Source organism: Ahaetulla prasina, chromosome 7, assembly GCF_028640845.1.
Source record: "Ahaetulla prasina isolate Xishuangbanna chromosome 7, ASM2864084v1, whole genome shotgun sequence".
NCBI classification, from domain to species: Eukaryota; Metazoa; Chordata; class Lepidosauria; order Squamata; family Colubridae; genus Ahaetulla; species Ahaetulla prasina.
The window spans coordinates 81,753,481-81,770,829 of record NC_080545.1 but is presented as its reverse complement, the minus strand read 5'-3'; the positions used below and the strand labels follow the sequence as shown (position 1 = coordinate 81,770,829).

General features: G+C 40.5%; 1 protein-coding gene across 2 annotated transcripts in view; it reads right to left on the bottom strand.

Annotated features, from left to right (window-relative positions):
• Positions 1-444: 444 nt before the first annotated feature.
• SINHCAF (SIN3-HDAC complex associated factor) overlaps positions 445-17,349 on the bottom strand; it is a 39,415-nt gene continuing 22,510 nt past the window's right edge. The window contains exons 2-6 of one of the 2 annotated variants that reach the window (XM_058190949.1): positions 16,478-16,625; positions 15,147-15,246; positions 8,459-8,585; positions 6,923-7,073; positions 445-4,089 (exon numbers count right to left, since the gene is read on the bottom strand). In XM_058190949.1, coding sequence (XP_058046932.1) covers positions 3,927-4,089; positions 6,923-7,073; positions 8,459-8,585; positions 15,147-15,246; positions 16,478-16,605 — 669 coding nt within the window. In that variant the 5' untranslated portion in view covers positions 16,606-16,625 and the 3' untranslated portion in view covers positions 445-3,926. Of the gene's footprint in view, positions 4,090-6,922; positions 7,074-8,458; positions 8,586-15,146; positions 15,247-16,477; positions 16,662-17,349 lie in introns of both variants that reach the window. The other variant, XM_058190948.1, reaches the window with a different exon arrangement.

Below are 17,349 nucleotides of genomic sequence, written 5' to 3'. Positions count from 1 at the left end.
TACCGGTAGTCCTCGACATATGACCAGAATTGAACTCCAAGTTTCTGTTGCTAAGCAAGACAGTTGTTAAGTGAATTTTGACCCATTTTGGCCACTGTTGAGTGAATCGTTGAAGTTATTATTGACATGGTTAAGTGAATCTGGCTTCATTAACTTTGCTGGTCAGAAGTTTGCAAAAGATGATCACATGACTCCGGGACACCGAAACCACCACAAATATGACCCCGTTGCCAAGTATCTTAATTTTAATCACATGATCATGGGGATGCTGCAATGGTCGTAAGTGTGAAAAATGGTCATAAGTCACTTTTTTCAGTGCAGTTGTAATTTTGAAGAGTCACAAAATGAATGTCAGCATTCCAGAAAAAAACCCAACTCCAAGTAAAAACTCTGAAGCAAGCATTTTTCTAAAGTTCTATTTACTAGAATAGGTAAACTGGCACATCTGGGGAAAACCCAAATCTGAGAGGTCCGGGTTTTCCCTCAGTAAATCAAAACCCCCAAAACCATCCCCTCACTCCTCAGTCAATCACCTGCTCCAATCACCACCTGTCCCATCTCAAGACAGCAGACTACTCCTTCTCCAGATGCAGGCTCGGCCTGACCTTGACCGACAGGAAGAATGCTATTATGTCTAAAGACAACCTCTCTACTAAATCCCCCCTCCTACTTTCCTACACATGAGAAGGTGGCAGCATGGAAGCTTCCTGTCTAATATGGCTTCCAAAGTTGACAATGAACTGTAGTAAGTCAACGACTACCTGTATTGAGCATTAAATTGAGCAAGCTTCATAATAACACTCTTGTGCCTTCTACTCATTTTTCAAAATAGCCGACATCCAGGACCTCACTAAAGTCAACAGCTGGAAAGAATACACTTTCCACCCACCTAGATAAATCTATTTATTCATTTATTTATTTGCTTGTTACCCTAGTTTAAAAAAAAAAGCTTGGATTACAAGTGTATGAACAATATAAAAAGTATAAAAACAGATTCCATAGATTTCTACTACATTGATACAAAGTGCATAACTACATACAATTCATCTTGCATTACTACGCGAGGAAGAGGGAAAGGGAGGAACAGTCTGCTGTAGTAGTAATAAATAAATAAATACAGAAGAAGAGATGATCCATATTATAGTTACATATAATTCATACTGTAATTGTAAATGCACAGAAATGTTGACCAATATTGATTAGAATAAGCATCAACCGAGAAACCAACAGGAAGAAGATAACCAAGATGCCTACACGCATCCTTCAGAGTTTACCAAGCCAGCAATACTGCCAAGGCATTAGGTCAGTCTAGGGAAAAAAACTATTTTATCCTCCCTTTAGAATAAGTCTCCTATTTACAACAGGGATAGGGATAGAAGAAATTAAGGGTACTCTATAAAAGTAGGAAGACATTTCATATTCATATTTGTCTGACACAGCATAACTAAAATTTCATTGTTCAGTTAAAAAAAAAACAGGCACATTCGTAACAGTGCACTGCAGAATCAAGTTAAAAATCTCATACTATTCAAATGAATTTAAAACAAAAATCAAAAGCAGCAGAACTCTTGTCAGGAAGCCATTATTTTGATCCCAAAAAGCAGGCAATCGCCCTTTAGCCACGTTTTAACAGAAAGCTGATCCTGGGTAACCAGAGCATTGATTAAAAAACAAAACCAGGAATCATAATGCTTCAGTTTATCCTATTTCTGAAGCAATTTTGACATGAGACAAGAGCCTTACTGAACTGTACAATAATTAACTACAGTAATATTGACTAATATTGGGATGCGTAGGAATTGGGAGCCACTAAAGGGACTCACTCAAACGGAAGTATCGGAGGGGGGAGGGGGGAACCAGATAATTTGTCTTTCAAGTTTTTGAGACATGAGATATTATCAAATTAGGGGTAATCATTAGAGATGTTAACCAAGTAGCTCTGTGTTGGGAATCTGGGCAAAGGAGGAGCTACAACAGCTGGAGGCACTTCTGGATAAGCAGGGGCAAATGAGAATTCCAGGATGGGTAGCATCTGGGACAAAGATTCAAGAACGATGAGTAACATTTACTATGGCTAGGTGGCATGAATGTACATGGGGGTCTCTGTAAGCATTCAGTCAATCTGTGAAATATTTTAAGAGAATATATTACATAATTCAACCTCTCTTGAGGCTGGCAAATGGGCTCCTGTCATATCTAGCAAGACCGCTCAATGATTGATTCCACCCAGTAGTCAGGCTGAACTACGGTGTGGAAATAAGAAGAATGCCATGAGTTGCTATACACATATTTACGGAGGATATAATTCAAAAGTATTATTTTTTCCTTTTTCAGATGGCATAGAAAGCATCTTCAGCACTTTAAGGTGAGTGGTGGGAAACGTTAATATGGAATGTTCCTTACTTGGATAAGAAATAAGTCAACAATATGGAGAGAGAGAGAGAGAGAGAAGGGAGTGAAAAGGGCTAAACCTGAATTTTGGTCAACATGGCTTTCCTTTGAAGTTTTCAAACAAAAGGAAAAACTTACTAAAATATGTAGTATGGTTCTAAGCCTACAGGCCATTTGAAGAACTAGTATGACGGATGGATAATAGACAACTGTTCCCACTCTGAAAAAGTGGCCATAGGTTTTGTATCTATAGTAGACTCGCACCAAGGGAAACCTATTTGGTAATTAAAGGTTTTGTCATCATAGCACTGTTTTTACATCATATGCAAATGGAGAAGATTTCTACTGACTTTTCTATTGGATGAACAATATATAGATCTCCAGGTGTTGTTGAACTCTTACTACAGTCAAATGCATCCAATCTGCTCAACATTTAAGGATGGTGGGACCTGCAATCCAACAGCTAAAGGACCACATGTTGCCCATCCCTACCCTAAAACATTATGAAGAAACTGTTTCTCTGCATAAATTACCTGCAATCTTGTTTGTGGGGAAAAATATGATTTAAGATAGTGGTACCACCCCTTGGTCTGATCAACCTTCACACTTGCTAGTTTTGCCGATCAAATGCATCCTCTGTCTATTCACACATACATTCTTCCTATCCAGAAATAACTAGGTTAAGTGAAACATCTTTTATCATTGCTGAAGCATCAGTAGTAAGAATTAAGAACTCCGCAAACTTTACATCATATGCATGGTAGAGAAGTCTTATACAAGCTTCAGTATCCAAATTTGTGCCATGGCTCCGCTTTACTAACACGGCACATCCTCTGGAAAATACAAGCCTTTCAACTCCAGCAGAATTCCCAGCTATATAAAGGCTCCAAATACTGAGAATTGGAAGAGCAGAATAGTTGAAGGACACTACACTGGGAAAGACTACCTTAGAGTCATCATTCCTCTCCACATAGAGAAAAAAAAATGCCTACCTAAAAATTTATTGTGCCAAGCAGAAACACTGCTTATGACAAAAATATATACTCCCTTTCAGGGGTGTCTGCAGAGTATGATTAGAAAAGTCAAGATGACAACCCTAATAATGCAATTGAAGACTTCTCCTTTTTTAAATCAATGTTACACATAAAAAGAGGCAGAGCTTTGATTGCGCTACTTCGGGCGCCATCCTTTCTTTTCTTTTTCACCATACGCTGCAATCACCCCTGGCTCTACATGGTCACCAGCCTTCCAGTCATTAGGGTGGGAATAAGGCTGAACAAAGATGACACACAGCAGCGTTCAGCTTCACCATGTGGCTGAATTAAGTCTTTTTTTCTGAAAAGATATCAAGGGACTCTGAATTAGTAGAATTGATGCAGTAATAAAAATAATAATAATCTTCAGACAGTTCGAGGGGGGAAAAAAATAATAAAAGTCTGTTGGCAGCATAGCAGGTCTCCAAAGTAAAAGGAAGGCCACTTCAACAAATGGCAGAAGTGGTGTAATCTGTCTCCCACTGCACCTCTTTAAGGAAGTCACCACTCTTCTTGATTGGTGACGGTGGAGGATGGAGGAACCGGCAGTGGAGACTTCTCGGCTGCAGGCTGCTTATTACGACAGCAGGGCTTGAAGAGATGGGTGTCTATAAGGACTTCTCCAAAGCGGCCTTTGTAAATAATTCCACAGCAAACCTTTTGCCTTCAGGGGAAAACAAAACCAAACGGTTACTGCACATATAAATTATTAAACTTGCATCTGGCCAGACTCTGGATGGCTCACAACAATCCAATAAAGAAATTGCAATAAAATAAGGCATAAAAGGTAAAGATTAAAAAAAAATGGCAAGCACAATAAACACCCTGGCCAAAGAACCAGAACTTTATGATTATTCTAAACAACACCAGAGTAGGGGACCTATTTAAAGATAAATTTAAAAATAATGTATATGTACTGTGTTTCCCTGAAAATAAGACCCAACCAGAAAATAAGCCAGATGGATGCATTTAGTACCACATTTCCCTCAAAATAAGAGCTAACTGGAAAATAAGCCCTATAAATGTCTTTTGGAGCAAAAATTAATTTAAGACCCATTCTTATTTTCAGGGAAACACAGGTAGTTATTGGACTAATAGGTGGTTCTCACCAAACAATTGCCCTGTTTAGCAGCTTCTGAAGTTACAATGGTGTTCTAAAAGTAACTTTATGCTCAGTTCTTGCACTTGCACAACCAGCAAAGGGTCCCGCATGGCCATGCAATCAAGATTTGGGTGCATTGCAAATGATGACTGTTTATGACTGCTGCAGCATCCCATAGCCACATGATCACCAACTGGGTGCATATTGACATGCAGAGTCAAGGGAGAAGCCAGTAGTAGAATCACAAGTTGTGCTCATGTGAGGGCTTGCTTATCAATAGCAATAGCACTTAGACTTATATACCGCTCTCTAAGTGGTTTACAGAGTCAGCACATGGCCCCCAACAATCTGGGTCCTCATTTCTACCGACCTCGGAAGGATGGAAGGATGAGTCAACCTTGAGCCTGGTGAGATTCGAACTGCCAGTCAGCAGAAATAGCCTGCAGTACTGCATTCTAACCACTGGGCCACCGCGGCTCTTAACAACCTGTTGTGGAGTTGTGGGTCCCAAGTGTAGTTATTAAGGGGGTATGACCTATACACTTATAGTAAAATGCTTTAAAAGTTGTTCTATTCATAAAGTTGCAAAGTTGCTTGACATTCGTATTTCTTCACCACATTTGCCTAGTTCTGACAGTACAGCCCATTAATATGTTTTATTTGTGTGCTCGTTTATTCATGTTCACGTGGCTGCCCAATTGGCGAAATGTTTGGGTACCAAATGTTTGGGTACCAAACATGTTTAAAAGCATCAATGGAAAATGAAAATAAATAATGCTACATACACTAATGGTGCCTGCATACTGTATCGTATGTATGTGTGTTTATTAGCCAGCTTCTCACAAAGCCTGAGTCTCATTAAAGCTTTTAGAAGGCAACAAGGTCACCCAACTGGGTGTAAGTACACACTAGAACCCTCCTCCCAGTCCACCATCTTAATCATCACACCATGCTGTTTTCCTGCTCAAAGTCATAATTAGACAAGTATAAAACATTCTATTTAGAGATCCTACGTGTTTATAGCATGCCTAATGAAACAAAAAGCTGTATCAGTATGATGTTGTGGGGTTGTTGTTGTTTTTTTAAAAAAATAAAAGGCAACAACTCTTAACTTTCAGTAAAATGATTATTCTGTGGGCCTTCTCCTGATCTAAAAGCACTACTTAAGTTCAGCCATGAAGAGCACTGCCAACACTGTCCAACCCCCCCCCCCCAAGGTTTGGTGGAATGAAGTACAATTTTTTTCTTTGTTTTAGAACTGTGCCAACCTCGTTTAGGCCTATGCTACATTTTTTGTGTCTTCCTATTAGGAAACCAAATTTTGGCCTGATAGATGGAAGGTACTCCAGGGGATTAAAAAGTGCCCACTGCCATGGGCCTCAAGGTACTATCCCGGGTTTAAGATAGTTCCCATCAACAACACGCAGGTAGTTCTCGACTGTCGAATTCTCGACAATCGAGCCCAAAATTTCTGTTGCTAAGTGAGACATTTGTTAAGTGTTAAGTTTTGCCCCATTTTATGACCTTTCTTGCTACAGTTGTTAAGTGAAGTTGTTAAGTGAATCTGGCTCCCCCATTGATTTGGCTTGTCAAAAGGTGTGTGAAAACCAGTTGCCAAGCATCTGAATTTTGATCACGTGACCATGAGGGAAATGCAACAAAGGCCGTAAGAGTGAAAAAGGGTCATAAGTCATGTTTTTACAGTGCTGCTGTAACTTTGTAACGGTCACTAAACAAACTGTTATAAGTTGAGAACTACCCGTATCTTGCAGCAAGAAAATCCACACATTTCGGGTATTTTCCTAATCCCCAACTCCTTTTACAGAGAACTTGTCCTTGCTAGACTTAGCAAGCATTTCTGCTGACATGAGTGTGCAGCACTAGATAATCTCAAAGCATGAAGGAGATTTGCAGATCAATACACCTGCTGGCTGTTGTCGCGGCATCTATCACTCCTGTCCAAGAAAGGATTAATACTGAAAAGTGGGGAGGGAGTAGCCTGAAGACTAGAGTTTTACTCTTAAGACAAGAGGCCTTGTGATTCAATTCATGCTCTGCATGATATCCAGTTACTTTTATCCAGGTTGAGTCATCAGCTGTCTGCAAATGCTGCCTAATTGCTAAGGGAACGGAAGCAGCATAGCCTTGTAATTAAGATGACATTTTATGCAATTATGTGCATTTCTAACTTCTGTCTCTTCCTGAGTTTCCCTCTTCTGTCTAAAGCTAAGTTTCCAAGTCCCTTTCAGGTATGGTCTTGCTTTCATCAACTTCTCTTCCTTTTTAAAATTATGTTTGTGTACAAACATACATTCACCGCTTGAGTCGGAGAAATAATACAAGATCCTGCTAGGAATTAATAGGGAACACAAATTCACAAATGGGGCATTTTCACCTTTTCCAGTACGTAAGATCCAAGAAGGAGAAGACAGGGGTACGGCTTGAACCCGATGCCATCTCAGTGTCTGAACCATCGTCAGACTGGTTACTATAGCAAGGCGAGTGGGCTGGAGAGGCACTTGAGGTAGTGCTGTGAGCATCAGAGTCTATAGGAAGAAAGGAAATAATCGCGTTAAAATAAATTTAATGGGCCATTCAGGGAGAGAAAGTCTGTTATGTCCATTAAATCTGAATTTAATGTGTCACTTAATGTCATTTGTATAATAATGCAATTATGCAGATATGTTAAGAAAATGACGTAAATCAAATTAATAAATGCAAATGAACTCTACTTGAACTTAAACATTAAATACTCTTTTAGTCACCAAATGATTATCCAATTTGCATCAGATTAACAGTTCGTAATTTCCATAGGAGATCCAGATGCAAATTTCTGTTAAATCGCTTTATTCTATGTAACACTATTTTTAAACCCAGAAATGTTTATCAGAGATGGACTGAAGACTCTAGTATGCTTCTTCGATTCTTCAGTGTTTTAACTTTCATTTGCAACATAACATGAAGAAAAATTAAGATTCTCTCCATATAGTTTTAATGCAAAATATAGGAAGTCTTCATTTCTTATGGCAACCACAAAGGCTATTTTCCTCCTGATTTTTGTTCAAATTACTAATATTTAATCTTAATCTAATGAAATTGAACCTTACAATTTTGGGAAAGACAAAACAGTTGATAATAAACACAAATTGTTACTTCAAACATACTGTGTTATTCCTTTTCTCATTAGATTTGTTTTGGTAAGCATAAATATGTCATAGTGAATAATTATTGTTAGCCTCCTGTTTGTATCATAAATTATATATAACGGTTTGGAATAAACAGTTATTAACTTTTCTTAGGTCATAAAATCAGCCAGATTGTGTTTTCTCAGAGAAATCTTTAATTTGAAGATGGTCATGAGAATTACTGATATTGAAATATCCTCCATTAATTGTCTTTCACTTGGGTACAAAAATAATCTGTCAAATTGAATAAAATTCACACACTGTACGACTGTGAACCTATTTTCAAAGGCAAGATGTAAAAGCTGAGACTATTAAGTATCAAGAATCAGTAAACTGAAAGTCCTCCTTGCTGACTGAAAATACAGTTGAGCTATTACATCAGACAAAGGTAAGGAGTCCCTGTGGATTTTACTCCACCAGTTATAGGGGCAGCACACATCTCCATTTCAAAGCCATTGAGTTAGCGCTCTCCAAAGATATTTCCATTGTCGTGTGACCAGCAACATGGAGCACTGTTAGCTTCCCACCAAAGTGGTACCTGTTTATCTGCTTGCATCTGCATGCTTTCAAACTGCTAGGTTTGCAGGAGCTGAGGCAAGTGACAGGAGCTCATTCTTTCGCGTGGGACTTGGTCTCAAACCTCGGCTGCTGGATTTCAGGCCAAAAAGCCCAATGTCTTAACCTCCCACAGGTTCAACCCCCACACCTCCCACATCAGATAAAAAATCCATATGAACAGAACATACTGTGTCGCTTTAACTCTTTCTGAAGTTTGCTTATTTGATTGCTCTTCATCCTGTTACTAGGTAGAGGTTTCATCTTCTTTGGCTTCAGTGTTGTTTTAAGGCTCGGTCCAGCCCTTGCATCCACCACCTATAGGAAGGTAACAGGAGATCTTAGTACCATCACTACAGGGGTGGGTTCTACTTACCTTTACTACTGGTTCGCAATGGAAGGGCGGGAGCGCATTTCTGCGCATGTGCAGATCATTAATTATGAGGTCTGTGTGGGTGGGTGGAGCCTCTGTCCACTTTTACTACCGGTTCTATAAAACCGGACAGAACCAGGACTACCCACCACTGCATCAGAAACAATAAGGCCTTCACATATAGATTTTTAAAAATGGGAAAATATGCTGAAGTTAAAAAAAAAACTGGACTGCCAAAGCTAAATAAAAAGAAAAAGCATGAAAACTGAATTTCTTTATCAAGCCTATCCAACCCTAGTGGCCAATAAAAGTTTGTGATTGGTACTTACCAAAGAAATTAAACAGTTGGAAAATGTGATATTTTATTCAGAATTTGTTCTGCCATTGGATTCTGCCAGTGCATGGTTTATATTGGTTTTTATAGACAATGGGACTTTATCTACTTGGTATTATTTTATTCAGCCATTCCCTTTCTCTTTCAAGATACCAGAAAATTCAATGCAAAAGAGAATCAATGCTACTTAAGAAAAATGGGTGAATTTTCACAAAATAGTGAATGGAAGTGCTAATATGTAAACTGGAGCTTTCAGGTTTGGCTTTTCTCCTACAGTAGAAAACAATTGTAGTTGATTTTGTAGTTCCAGAACTAATACCCAACCAAACCACAATTATTATAATTTCCAAATGTTGTAAAGGCGTTACAGGGGAAGGGTAGGCATAGATGAGGAAAATGTTCATAAAATATATAATTTTAGGTTAATGTAAATGCATTATTGAAGAAAAGACTGTTTGCAAAAATATTTCCTATTTATATTAGTAAAGAGATGTTTAAAAATATGTACCGAATTTCATACAAGTTGTAAGAAAGTTAGTCATTACTAAATAACGGTAATTGGGATGGGCATTTCTGTCACTAAGAAATGTGGTAATAAAATGCAGCGTCATGTGTGACCACACTGCTTAATGATTGTAGTTCCTGGTTACTGCTAAATAAATCATCACACGTCATTAAGCACGGACCTCCCATGACTGTGACTTCATGCCAGATTCCTCATTGACTGGAAATCACAATTGCATGACTGTGGGATGCTGCAACACTGCAACACTCAGAAGTTTGGGTCAGTTCACCAAATACCCAGATCACATGACTGCAGGGAGGCTGCAATGGCCAGAACTTCAAGGACTGGTTGCAAATATCCTCTGCTCAGGACTGTTGTTAAGTTTGAAGTTGCTGAACAAGTGCTCCTTTATCAAGAACCACCTGTTATCATTCTTGCTGTACCTATTCACCTTACTATAGAAAGACATTTGCTGCAGCACTCAACCCACAACGTTACGGTCTACCTACAGTAGCTTCATCTTTGGGAACTAGACTGCAAATTAGGAATGTTCAAGCCAGACTTGTTGTGGCTCATACAACACGTGATCTCTCTGTCACCACCTTCCTCGTGTTTATTTAACCTATTAGATTCCTATGAATCATAGTAATAATAAAAACAGGTAAAGACAAAGCCAAATGGCAACAACTCTAGGCATGTTGGGTACTACTCCGTAAAAGAGGAAAATACTGGATCACCAATCTTGGCTTAGCATGGTCTACACTACAAGGTGCAGATCTACCTGTTTTACCTGGAAAGTCTGAGGTGGCCAGTTGAAAAGCTCCTGTGAGGATAACTAAGAACGCTGTTTCAATTTACATTTCCCCCCCTACTTGCTTCATGCAATTCCAAGTGAGAGATATATATAATAGTATAATAGCCCCCTATTACCTAGCCTTATTATAGTAGAAATGGGATCACTGTCCGAACTGCTAAAATGGAATTTACTTGGGGCTGCCTTTGAAGACCACTGAGAAATTTCAGCTGGTTCAAAATATGGCGGCTGCTTGATTACTGATCAGCCAGTCCTGATTCAACACCCACTTCAGAGAAGTTGGATTGGGCCTGAGTAGGCATCAGAGTACAATCAGCGGGCTGGTAATTACTGATAAAGCTGTAAAAAGCATAAGGAATGGCCTTGAGGGACACAAGGAAGAGCAGCTACCGAGATAATGGTCAGATAAATAGGACTTCAATCCAAGAAAATAATTCATGAAAATGTTTCAGACAAGCTTCTCCCTTGTTCAAAAAAGGACAGAGGGAGGGAGGGAAGCACATTCAGACTTGCAAGATTCTGTTACTGTAGCTGTAAAATAAAAGTAATCCTGATCTTTCTTTCTTTCTTTCTTTTCCTTCCTTCCTTCCTTCTTTCCTTCCCTTTCTAAATTTTATTGGTTACCCCATCTTAAAAAAAATAAAGGTAAAGGTTCCCTTCACATATATGTGCTAGTCGTTCCCGACTCTAGGGGGCGGTATTCATCTCTTTTTCAAAGCCAAAGAGCCAGCGCTGTCCAAAGACGTCTCCGTGGTCATGTGGCTGGCATGACTAAACGCCAAAGGTACACAGAACACTGTTACCTTCCCACCAAAGGTGGTCCCTATTTTTCTACTTGCATTTTTTACGTGCTTTCAAACTGCTCGGTTGGCAGAAGCTGGGACAAGTAACAGGAGCTCACCCTGTTACGCGGCACTAGGGATTCGAACCGCTGAACTGCCGACCTTTCGATCAACAAGCTCAGCATCTTAGCCACTGAGCCACCATGTCCCTCCGCCCCATCTTACCACAAGTTAACTCTAGGCAGCTTATTATCATAAAAATCTATCTATCCATATACATTGAAACAAATAAGTTGAAACCAACTATTAAAGTCTAATTACATGTGGGGCGAAATGGGGATAGATGAGATCTGCTGTTACTTGATCAACCACCTCCACTGTGCTAGTCCCCCATTGGGGCCCCAAGCCAACTGGCAGAGACAGGTCTTTAGGCCCTTACAAAAGAATAAGAGTGTTGGGGCCAACCTCATGTCAGGGCGGGGGGGCGCGGGGCGCAAGATGATCCAGAGGGCAGGTGCAAAAGTAGAAAAGGCCCTTCTCCTGGACTCTGCTAGTCAGAATAATCAGGCTGACGGGACCCAAAGCCTGCCTTCTCTACCAGCACAAGTGTATGGGCTTTGGTTTCTTAGTCAAGCCTACCGTGTAGAGCTGACAAAAGCCCAATATAGCTTAATTCTTCAGTTATTATGAGAGTGCCCTTCCTGAACAGAATTTACTATTCAGGGAGTGATCTATTAGTGATCCAGAAGGTGACAATACCGTGTTTCCCCAAAAATAAGACTGGGTCTTATATTAATTTTTGCTCCAAAAGATTGTTGTGGTCTGTCAGCAGCCTACGGAGCTGGCAAAGAGTCAGACAGCGATGAGGCTGAGGTGAGGCCAGGGCCATTGGGAAGTCAGGTGCAGACTCCAGAGTCTCCAGAGACTGATAGTAGTGAGGCAGAGGCCCACGAGGAGCCGGTTCCTAATGCACGCATGAGAAGAGCTGCCAGAAGGCAAGAGCAGCTCAAGCAAAGAGGACAACTCGGGAGTAGGGCCAAGAGTTGATTGGCCCCTCCCATAAGGCTTAAAACAGACCAGCATTGGTTGTTGTGACCCAGGTTCCTGGACTTGGACTCCTGGAGTCGGATGATTCAGAAAGTGAGGGAGAAAACCTGGCAAGGCCTGCTTCTCCTGTGTCCTCTCCCTCCCTGGCACCCACCCAAAGGGAGGAGGAGGGGCTGGCAAGGCCTGATTCTCCCGGGCCTTCTTCTGATTTGGCAACGCCCCAAGAACAGTTTTGGAGTGATGCAAGACTGCGCAGACGTGACCGGCGCGCGCAGCAGAGGAAGCGTTGGGACAAAGCCAAAGAATGATGGTCATGCAGTGACATCTGCAGAGACTATAATAAGGAGGCGGAACTTCCTGGTTTTTTGTCTTGGACAAAGCAGTGAATTTGCGTGGGCAAACTGTATCAATGGAGGGAAGAATATATTCGTGAGTAACTCTGGCCTTATCTATAATTTCCTTGTTATCTCCAGAGACTTGGCAGGCCCGTAGACGTGGCCAGAACATTTATCTATGTAAATAAATTAGAAAAGGAGACCTTTGACTGACTCTTTGTTGGGAGTATTGGGGGAGGGAAACAGAACACCGGTGTTTCAGCTTTGCCGGAAAACAACGTTGTAGCTGTGTCCTCTGCTTCATGAATATCTTTGTTTTTATGACTTCTGGACATTTACCAGGAAGGGCCTTTGGAAGTTTGCCTAATTGGACTAAGGTTTGCGAGATAACTGAAGAATTTGTGTTTGGGAGGCATTTGTTTTACTTTAAGTTGAATGACCCTGGGAATGAAGTAATTCCCAGCTGTTCGAATAAAGTTTATTTTTCTACGGACTAAGTTTATTACTACTTACTTGGGCCTGGGTCACAACAAAGATGCCTTAAGGCTTATTTTTGGGGAAATATGGTACTAAATGCACCCATCTGGCTGACAATTTTAACTGGGTCTTATTTTGAGGGTAGGGCTTATATTACGAGCATCCTGAAAAATCATGCTAGGACTTATTTTCTGGTTGGGTCTTATTTTCGGGGAAACCGGGTACAAAGAAAAAAAATCTCATATGGAATCTTCTGGCTCCTGAACGGAGAGTGGCTCTCTTTTTAACAGCAATCTGGAAACAACAAAAAGCGTCTTTTTTTGCCCAGTTTTTAGAGGACTCCTTGATGAAAAGTTGGCTGCTGTTGCCCCCTGAGAGTTATAATTTTATGTTTTTATCTACCAAATGAACTTTAGCCATGGGAGGGGGGGGGCAGAATTGTGGCCCTATAATCCCATGCAGGTTTGGAGATGTTATTGATGTGTCATTGCTGTTGTGAACTGCCCAGAATTTGATGGAGAAGGTAGCACATAAATGATGCAAAAAACAAACAAAAAAAGAGTAAGTGGCAGTTTCACACCTGAGACACGGGCATGTTCCAAGTAGGAAGACAGGACATGAATCTCCTCCTAAGTGAGGAGTTTAACTACATTTCAAAACAGATGTTCAAAGTATTGAAAGGGGGTCTACGATGAAAGTTGTAGGCTGTGTAAATCACAACTTTCTATTGCTAACGGTGGCGGGAAAGCCTCCTGTTTTCCTCCTCAACTAAAGATCAGTGGCCCCCTCCAAGCAGCCTTTTTCCAACCCTATGTCCTCCATGGCCGTTTGACACCAAATTCTCAATTGTCATGTAGGAGAAGAGTTGTGTGGGTGTGGGTGGAATTAAGCACTCATCATTTTACAGTTGTAACATTGCCACAAGCAGTCCAAGTCCAGTCCGCCCTCTTGAATTCCACTGACCCTTATCTAGCACCAATTTAATGCTGACGGGTTAGTTGACTAGATTCTTGTATATTCTTGTAGATAGGCTTGACAATAAATCTGCTGAAGTGCAACTTAACAGTACGGTCTTGACCCTTTGTGCTGTGCTTGACAATCATTAAGCAAGTCTGACTGCTGCAGTCCTGGTGTGGTTGGATAATGCCAGGATAGGAAAAGCTGCCCTAAAAGAGTCATAATATACATTTATTTGCCGACTTGAATGTAGCCCTCTCATATTAACAAGGAGGCTCCATTCAAATAACAGACTTCACTTGGCTAAAATAGGATTCACTAGTTGTGTTGTATGAACCCAGCCACTACGCACATGCTTAGCACACATGTGCTTATTTCCCACACGTACATTGTATACAAAGCTACAGACCACTTCTCTCTCTCTTCCCTTACCTACTTCTTTCCTTCTCTCTCTGTTTTTCTGTCTCTCTGTCTCTCTCTCATTTATTTAAATGCCACATATTAAATGTATATGTCGAGCACTTCTGGGCGGCTAGAGATAACCTGCCATTTCTTACTAGATGTTGTAAAACAAGTTTCTGTAAAATTCAAAATAGTTCTATTAAGTCACAGTCAGAAAGATAAAGTACTTTACAAGAATACGTGGGTGTATGTTTTAAGCCAATTACTATAACTTAAAAAAAAATCTTAAGTATCAAGATTTGGTGAGGACTCTTGAGAATTTTCTGTCAGCTTTAGAGTAATATTTCTCAATCTTGGCAATTTCAAGTTGGACTTGATGTCCATTCAAGTGGACATCAAATCCCAGAATTCCTCAGCCAGCATTGGATTTCTAGGAGCTGATGTCGACACAGTTTAATGTCCTGCTCCAGAGGGGAAATGCCTATTAACTGATGAGAATCCTTTACTTTTGCAGGATATGACCAGCAAGATGTTATTCTGCACAACATGTATATTTTATCTTATGCAACGAATCACCTATTGCAATGTTTCTCAACTTGGTCACTTTAAAAGGGTGGACTTCAACTCCCAGGATTCCCCAGCCTGTAAGAGAAATACTGGTCTATTGCATCCACATTAAATAACTGATCATTTTCTGACTACATTTTGGTTTTCCTTGGCTTTAACTGTTAATTATTTCATGTAACTGCATAAACATATGCATTAGAGAGGTGAGATATACCCAAATGTGAACATCCATATCTATGAATAAAAACAACATAAATCACTTCATAATTACAGTTCAGGAACTCACATGATTCCAATTCTTTTTTGATCCTGCTGGCAGCTTTTTCCACCTTTTCACCAGAAGCACGCAAGCATTGCAGATATCTCCTGAGCGAACTTCATGCAGACTGTAAAAGAGAAGACTAGAGGTCAATTACTGCAAACAAACAGCAAGGGAAAACATATATTCATTCATTCATTCTCTCTCTCTCTCTCTCTCTCTCTCTCACACACACACACACAGCTTGACTTTCTGCAAGAGGCAACATTCCAAACTCAAACTCAAATCTATATCTTGGGGTTAAGCTTGCTATACTGAGTTCACTTGCAAAAAACATACTTTAAGATAGTTATATGAACTCAAATTACATTAAATTAAGCAAAGGTGGAAGACAGCTTTGAAATAAATAGCCATTATATTTTAACAATGTATTAAAACAAAGGTTGACTTTCTTCTTATTAATATTCTGGTGTTCTCGGAGATCTACACATGAGGTAGAAAATCAGTGTCCAAAAGGTCCTTTTTCAAAAGGCAACTTAACTTCGTTTTTCTTGAAGACGTTTTGCTTCCCATCCAAGAAGCTTCTTCAGTTCTTTAGTTCTTCAGCTTCTTCAGTCACAACTGAAGAAGCTTCTTGGATGAGAAGTGAAATACCTTCAAGAAAAACAAAGGAAGTCCAGTTGCCTTTTAAAAAAGCACTTTTGGGACAACTATGGACGACTGAAAATCTCCACAGACATCCAGGAAAAAAAATGTTTAGCAGATCAAAGCACTGGGCTCTACTCTCTTATTTATTGCAGGATTGCCTCTGGGGTCCTACAAATGCCTCACTTGGGATGAAACAGGACATTGTGGAAGATTAATTTGCCCTCTGGGAAAAGGAGGGGTTCTATGACTTACCATGAGCACCAGAACAATCACTTTGTGGGATCCAAGTGAGTGTCTGGTCCACAAAGGCTGATACAGGGTCACTGAGCCCTCCAGCATCCTCCCTCCAATCTTCAAGGATGTGATTTTCCAAATTTCAGCCCGCTGGGAATTACTGCTGTGTCCTTCAAGCGGTTACCTTGCCCTTCTTCCCACACAGACAGCTCTTATCTGCCAAGTATTTGTAAATGAATGCAAGGGGACTTCGTCTATCTTCATCCGGACTTCTATGCTATAATTAGCTGGAAGCAAACCTCCCTACATTCAGCAACAGACAAATTTCTCTCTGAGAACTTTGCCAAACGCAAAACATGTGGCCGTCTTTCACGTTGTAGGAGCTCCATGCGTTGCATTCAACCTTTCCCCTTTGCATAAGCTCCAGCCCCAGAATTAGGGAAAGCTACTGCACTGGAAATTGCGGTACCTCTTACCCAAAACAGTTCTGGAAGTCCTTTTCATATCGCTTGCTGTCCGTGAAACGGGAGCTTGAAGACTTGGCTCTGCAAATACAGCAACCTTCCAAACTGCGATACATCTTCGGTTTGTGAAAGCCGAACATTGTTCTGTCCTTCCTTTAGTCTGCAGGGTTTAAAAGGGGGGGAGGGGAAGGTTGAGCTAAAATCAAAAAAGGAGAAAAACAAGGAGGACACCGTGAAAAGATGAAGAAGAAATCTCCTCCAGTTATGGTTCTTCTGCCAACTGACCCTCTGCATTGCCATCAAAAATGCTCTGCAAGTGCTCTAAATTAAGCATTGCCACGACCGCCCGTTGTCCATAAAGGCAGAAGTCTCAAATCTATCTTCATCGCTATGGATCACACCAGCAGCTTTTTCCGCCCCCTTCTTCTCAAGGCAAAAGACATTAACAGGAAATGCAATGAGACTTGTAACAAGATGACCTAAGACACAAGATCCAATGCCAAAAGCAAAATGAAAAACAACAATACCTGTCTTGTGAAAGGGGACAGATCTATCTGCCAGGCTTAAAAAAAGCAGGGAGTGGATGATGGGCAAGAGGGTTACAATTGCATCTACTCTGGAGAGGAGAGAGGCAAGTTTCTGCCGCGAACAGTCACAAGAAGCAAAGAAAGTGTTGCGACTTCAGCACTAGGTTGCATTCTCCACATGGCTGATGTGATAACCCGAAATTTTTACTGTTCCATCATATTGACGTCTGGGGACTATTTGTCCACATTCTTTCTACTTGCAGGAAACAAAATAAAAATATAACTGAAGAGGAATGTCTTAAGAAATTATCAGCCTTTGTATGGCTGTGAAAGTTGGATCATAAGAAAGGCTGAGCA